Source organism: Chrysochloris asiatica, unplaced genomic scaffold, assembly GCF_000296735.1.
Source record: "Chrysochloris asiatica unplaced genomic scaffold, ChrAsi1.0 scaffold00077, whole genome shotgun sequence".
Taxonomy (NCBI): Eukaryota; Metazoa; Chordata; class Mammalia; order Afrosoricida; family Chrysochloridae; genus Chrysochloris; species Chrysochloris asiatica.
This window is the reverse complement of record NW_006408595.1, coordinates 2,643,222-2,650,461: the sequence shown is the minus strand read 5'-3', so window position 1 is coordinate 2,650,461 and position 7,240 is coordinate 2,643,222. Positions and strand designations below refer to the sequence as shown.

At 38.3% G+C, this 7,240-nt stretch overlaps 1 protein-coding gene across 1 annotated transcript in view; it reads right to left on the bottom strand.

Moving 5' to 3' along the window:
- Positions 1 to 7,240, bottom strand: part of LOC102838465 (chromosome unknown open reading frame, human C12orf40) — a 146,217-nt gene that overhangs the window by 42,902 nt on the left and 96,075 nt on the right. The window contains exon 13 of the mRNA XM_006865344.1: positions 2,203 to 2,263. Within this exon, the coding sequence (XP_006865406.1) occupies positions 2,203 to 2,263 (61 nt within the window). The remainder of the gene's footprint in view (positions 1 to 2,202; positions 2,264 to 7,240) is intronic.

Genomic DNA, 7,240 nt, shown 5'->3' with positions numbered 1-7,240 from the left:
AAAAAAAAAAGAAGATGGAAGGAATACATAGTCACTGTACCAAAAAGAAATGGTCTATATTCAACCATTTCAAGAGGTAGCATATGATCAAGAGTCAATGATAATGAAGATGTATAAGGTGCACTGAAGGCATTTGCAAAGAATAAGGCTCTGGGAATTCTTGGAATACAAATTGAAAATTTTCAACAAAATGGAGGCACTCACTCATCTATGCCAAGAAATCTGGAAGCTACCTGGCCAACTGATTCAAAGAGATCCATATTTGGATCTCCAAAAAGAGGTGACCCAGAAAATGCAGAAATCATCTGACAATACCATTAAAATCACATGCAAGTAGAATCACATGCAAGTAGATAATTTAAAAAGGCTGCAACAGTACACTGACAGGGAACTGTCAGAGGTTGAGATGGATTCAGATGAGGATGTGGCAAGAGGGATATCACTGCTTACATCAAATGGATCTTAGATGAAAGTAGAGATTACCAGAAAGATGTTTATCTGTGATTTACTGACACTGTCAGATAGTATTAATATCTGATACTGACAGTGTTCCACTGTTATTTATAAAGTTTTCAGTGGTTAAATATTAAAACCTAATCTGCCTCTCCTCCTCCTTAATCTGTCTTAGTCTGAAAGCTCAAGGAGACACTGAATGGCTTAAAATCAGGAAAGATGTGTGCCAGCATTATATTCTTTCACCATACTTACTCTATCTGTCTGCTGAGCATATAATCCAAGAATCTGTATTTTAAGAAGCACCTGGCATAAGGATTGGAGAAAGACTCATTAACCTTGCAGATCTGCAAGTACTACAACCTTGTTTATTGGAAGTGAAGAGGGCCTAAAAGACTTACTGATGAAGATCAAAGACAACAGCCTTCAGTATGGGTTGCATCTCAATGTAAAGAAAAAATCACCTCAACTGCACCCATAAATAGCATCACGGAGAATAGAAAAATGGAGAAAATACTGAAGTTGTCAAAGACTTCATTTTGCTTGGATCCACTAATGACACTTATGGAAGCAGGCATCAAGAAATCAACTTTCAATTTTCTTAGATTCATCATACATTCCATATTCCAATTATTAATGAATGTTTGCAGCTGTTGTGTCCTAACAGCAAATGAAGGTTCCAAAAGCTTTACTCCATTCTCATCTTTTAACTCTATTTTCAGGAAGCAGCTCTTCTCCCAGTCATAATTTGAATGCCTTCCAATCTGAGCTATCTTCCAGCACTGTATCTGACAATATTCCACTGCTATTCATAATGTTTTCATCTTCTGGTACTATATCTGACAATGATCTGCTGCTATTCATTATATTTTCAGTGGCTACACATCCAGAAGTAGCCCGCCTCTCCTTCTTCCTAGTCTAAATTGGAAGCTCTGCTTAAATCTGTCTAGTGTGGATGACGCTACTGACATTTATCATCACAGCAAGCCACCACAGTACAAAAAACTGACAGATGAGTAGTGGTTTCAATTAGTCTAGAACAAAGCATTTGCGCGACAGCATTTCACAACAACATCTATACTATATTCATGAAAATTCAGTTTCACCATAATCCCTATCAGTGAGGCTATGTAATAAAAACCACACTATTTGTAGGACTGCCCTATGGTTGTTGTTAGTTGCCACTGAGTAGATTCTGATGTGTGAGGACCCCATGTAGGTCAAAGTAGAACTGTACTCCACAGGGATTCCAAGGTTGTGATGTTTTCAAGGCAGATCACTGTCTTGTTAGGTGCCTCTGGATGGGTTCAAATCTCCAACCATTTTAGTAGTTGAGTGTTAACTGTTTGCATCACCAGTTTGCCTCAGTATACATAAATTTCAAAATCAAGCAATTAAAAAGTCTATATATGATACAAATTACAAAAGAAAAATTCAGGATAACAGTTACCTCTAGGGGCAGATTAGAATGTGCAATTGAGGAAACCTTCAAAGATACTGATAATGTACTATTTCTTAAAGAACATGGTTAAGTACAAGGTGTATGTGTTTTATTACTTATTAATTTACATATATTACACCATGTATAATATATTTTCTAAATAAAAGCAATTTTAAAGTCAATTGCATTTACTAGTATAGTCTATCCATAGAATATATTTGCTCACAAAAAGCTAAAAATTTAACTGACTTCTACTTAAATCTTAAAGCTTTTTAAAAGAATAAAATTGACTTATACAGTATACTGACACATTTTCTTAGATGCTGGCCTTTCTTTTAAAATACACGTTTTTCTTTCTTCCATCAGAATCTAGAAGAAAACCAAAAATTTAACAATTCTCAAGTGTATATTTACATCTGCCCTATTTCAAAATTCAGAAACATTATTTTGAAATGGTACCAATTCATCTATAATATGCATTTTATTTTCTCTCTTATTTACATTATTTTAATTCAACAAAGATGATTTTAGATCCATGAAGACAAAAATAACTTGTTATAAGCAACAAAATGAAGTGAAATTGGTGTAGAAACAGCAAGCAAGACTGCAAATAAATTTATTATCAATAAAAAGGAAAAGTTTGATATAATCACAGCAGATGCAGTTGAAAAAGACACACAAGGATTTATTTTTTCAATTGTATAACTTCTTACATTGTTATCAGTTTATTTCAGGGTACTCTGTACTTTATAATAAAAGCTCTTAAAATATATAACATCACTGGTTTGGGTATTCATCACTTTCTGTATAATTCATAATTTGTTTTCTTTTCCTTTTTTTTAATTTTTATCCCAGAGCGTTTCTTATTTACCACAAAGTTGAAGGAGGTTAAGCATCTTTTTTGGTGATTTTTAAATTTATTAAATTCAGATAAGAGATTGATGTCACATGAATATTAGTCTCCATGACCCTGAGATCAGAAGAATGATGAGGTCCAGGTACCATTACCAACTGCTCTGAAAGGGATCACATTAGAAGGTTTTGGATAGTGGTAGAAAATTACAGAACAAAACTCCAAGTCACAAAATAAGATCAGGCTTAGTGATTTGAGACTGGTGGGACCTTTAGTCACTCCTCAGAACTAGAAGTGAACTCAACGCCCTGCAAAAACATTAGGGAGGTACCCATATCTTCCAATAATGAGCCTTTTGAGGACAAAAGGTAGTATTTACACAAGGACTAAATTCAGGAGGATTTTAAGAAAGGAGGAGGGATGGAAACAGGAAGCATAGGAAGCGTGATATTTCATGGGGGGGCAGGGATTGCAATAGAGATGAAACAAAATGTGTATGAATTGTTGAATGTAAAACTGATCTCTGTTAGGGAACCTAGATCCAGAGGCATGGAGGGAAATAGAGCCTCCAGTGAGTAGTATCCAACCTGTCTAGGAAGGGCTGATGAAATGAAATGCAGATGGGTCTCTTGTGATGCAATTGTGAATAATTGTTATCAGGACTGATTGTGAGGGATGGAAATGTAAAGGTGGACATTTTACAGCAAGGAGGGGAGTTATTAACTTTTCAGTCTAGGAGTGGAGGGCCCTGGGACCAACAATGGAGAAGAGCAGAGAGTGGGACCCTACCCAAAGAAGTCGTGATGCCTGAGATGGAGGCAGAGACAATGACGCGGAGAGATGGAGAGGCTGGGAACTTGAGATCCAGAGAGGGAAAGGAGCTGTGTGCTGCTGTCTGGGGGGGAATGGGGGGAAACAGGCTTGCAGGATATACCCTTTGGTTGGTTGATGGTGCATGGATGGGATTGTAACTATGGCAATGAAACGATATATGACAGAATGAATGTAAAATCTATGGTATCCCATGTAAACTATCACATAATTCACAACAAAACATTTATTAAAAAAAAACAAAAAAAAAAACTGATTTCTGTTAACTTTCACCCAATTCACAATAAAAAGAAAAAAAAAAATGTTAAGAAAATGTGACTATGAATCTATCTGCTTGACCTATGTCCCACAGAATGATATATTCAAGTCCTAGGCCGGTATTATGAATGTGACCTTGTTTGGAAGTAGTTCTCTTTTGTTTTATTAACCAGAGTAATATGAATCCTGAACCTAAGCCCTTCTCAATGTTATTTTATAAAAAGAACAGACCAGATATAGAGAGTCACACACAAGGGAAAGAAGCAATGTTGGGATCATTTATACAACAACATAGGCTACAGAAGTTAAAATGCAGAGCAGAATTCTGTCAGTGCCTTGATTTAGCACTGTGAACCATAAGGGCAGCGTTCTAACCCACCTGCTGCTCCTTGAAAACCCCATACAGGGTTGCGATGAGTTGGAAGTGACGCTATGGCACTTAACAGTAACAATACTCTTAGACTGCCTATTCAAGATGGAATTGTCTGCTTTTCTTTGGTCTGTCCATATCTTTTATATATGGTGGCCCCTGTTGGATTTCCTCCTGGAACTTCCCTGCCCATCACAGCTATTTGAAACTGACAGAAATCTAAATTTTAGCTAGGGTTCCAATGTACCTTGAGTTTGGGGTTTAAGTGCTGCTCAATCAATTCTGAGTCATAGCAACCCTGTATAGTAGGGTTTCTGAGGAGCAGCTGGTGGATTTGAACCACCAACCTTAACAGCAGCCCAGTGCTTATCCAAAAGTGCCATACTAGGACTCCCAGTTCTGGGTAGATAACTGGGTAGATATCACAAATTTAAAGTTACCACATCTGTTCTTTCCAAAGAACTCATCACATCACCTGATCCCCTTCAGAATCTGCCAATGAGTTTATTTTCTTTTCTGACTTGCTCAAGTCACATTCAAGCTGCCAGCTATCTACAGACAGAGTTTAAGTCTTTATTTTAAACTATTAATAATTCCTTTGGGGGTGATTTTATATTTATATATATATATTTCATATCTGGGAAAATGAGTTCTTTAAAGTAGTAACAGGATGTTATTGATAAATGCCACGGCGTCAGTTCTGACTCACAGTAACCCTGTATAGGGTTTCCAAGGAGTTGCTGGAGGGTTCGAATCACTGGCTTTTCGGTTAGCAATCCAGTGCTTATTCTCACACCACCACACTAGGATTCCAATAACAGAACTCCATAACATCTCATACTACTGACCACATATTCCTCCCTGACAGTCTCTTTTTTCTTTCTTGACAGCACTCTTCTAGTACTTCTCAAGCCTTTCTAGTAGCTCATTCTAGATCTTTTCTGGTTTCTTTTTCACTGCACTCCTTCAAATTTAAATGTTGTGTCTCCTGGAGACTGTAAACCTTTGTTGTTATTTTATATGCTTTCTCTTAGGAAGCACACACAAATGTATTCAATTATGAACTATCCACTGAAGACTTAATATCTCTTCTGACCTGAAGCCCTATATATGTAAATTCCTGTATATCTCTAGCTAGAACACAGCTTTCTTAGAGGACCCTCAATTGACCTTAAGAGATCATTCTTAACTCATCTTCCTGTAGAACTCTGTTCTCCCTCTGAATTAAGAGTAAGGTTAGATCATATATATATATTTTTTTAAATCACAAAATGTATAATGTTCATACACAGTTCTCTCTCATATTAGAGTTCAAAGTAGATGTTCCTGGTCTACTGGCAATTGTCCTCCATGCAGTAATTAAGAGAACCAGTACTTTACATCTCGTGGCTCCATCATCCCTGAGGGCCTCAATGCCATCTATCCATCAGAAGAAAGAGAGTAACAGGGAGAAGGAATTACTACTCTTAAAAGCATTGACCTGAAAATGATGCACACCACTCTGCTAACATTCATTCAGTGATGAGATCTATCTACATGGGCACACATAAATCGATGAAAGATTAGGAACTGTGGTCCTTGGCTCAGTAGACATTTCACCATGGCACCTTTACTTTATAAAAAGGGTACAGCTAATCTTTACTGCCACCACCTCCTATGTATATTTTTTTACTCTTGGTGAATGGCATCACTCTATCAACAACCATTTATCTAAATCATAAATTCATGCCTTTCTCAATTTCTTCCTTCTCTTTCAATTATTTAAAAGTCAGAGTCCTGGATATGTGGCAAGATGACAGATTAGGCAGAAACACTACACAGTCCCTCTATGACAAAGATACGGAAAACCAAATGTAGCAGCACAGATGATGGTCCTGGAACCCTGGCTTCAGATGGAGGGAGATAGAAGTGGACTGAATGCTTACTAGAAGAAGATGCTGAAGAGACATGGCAAAAAAAAGAGACAGACTGGTGACCTCTGCCGGCAGACCAGATGTGGTATGGCCATCTTAAACTTTTGTTTGAGTGACTTTGGTGATCCAGAGGTATACTGCTGGCTCCTGCAGATAAAGGTGCAATATTTTTTCTTGTTCCTGACACTCACCTGGTGCCCAGTTGCCAACTCTCACCTGCGTATATATAAACCCAGCCTAGTACCTGCACTCCCTGAATTAAAGCTGCACAGTGGTAAAGTGGTGCAGTTTTAAGCCCCATCAAATTGAGTCAGGAGCTATCCACACCAACCCTAGAACCAGGATTCAGGTGAGCTCTGCTTCAAGCTTGCAGGGATGGCCTTGACCAGCCCTGGAATAGCACTCATTAGAATAAGAAAATGAACAGATGGATGGTGGGAGGAGCAGGGAGGAGTTGGGAGAAGAGACTTGTGCTTGCCGACCAGTCACAGCCTGGCCATTTTGAACTTTCACAGGTGACTTTTAGAAGTGTTGTAAAAGTGTACCATTATACTAATAACTGACAGAAAGGGGTGATGTTCTTCTTGTGTACCACATTACCCTGGTGACCAGATGTTTGGCCAGTCCCCAGCTGCACATGTACACCCAGAGCAAAGTTCCTGTTCTCCAGTAACTGCACGATGTTGAGCTTAGCAGTTGTGAGTCACATAAAAATGAGTCAGAACCTATCCACACCAACCCCTAGATTCAGTCGAAGCCAACTCTGGACATGCAGAGCCAGTAGTGGCTAGCTCTAGATAAAGCAGGAACTCTTGCGCCCAATTGCCCTTTGGGACAGGAAGACCTCAGTCCTAGCTTCTTAAGCATCTGCAAGAACTATTTCCAGATTGAGTGCTCAGAACATAAACATCTAGGCACACAGGTATTCCATCTAGGACTGAGCAACAACTGTCTCATCCTTTACCCATTCACCATGTGAGCTCTTTGACTGGCAGAAGACTTCTGAATTTTCTCCTCTGGGTCTGGAATCTACCCTGGCTTTTTCCTTTCCTTGTTTTTGTTTGTTAATTCTTTCTTCCCCTTCTTCCTCTTTTTACCTTCCCCTGCTTTTTTTTTTTTTT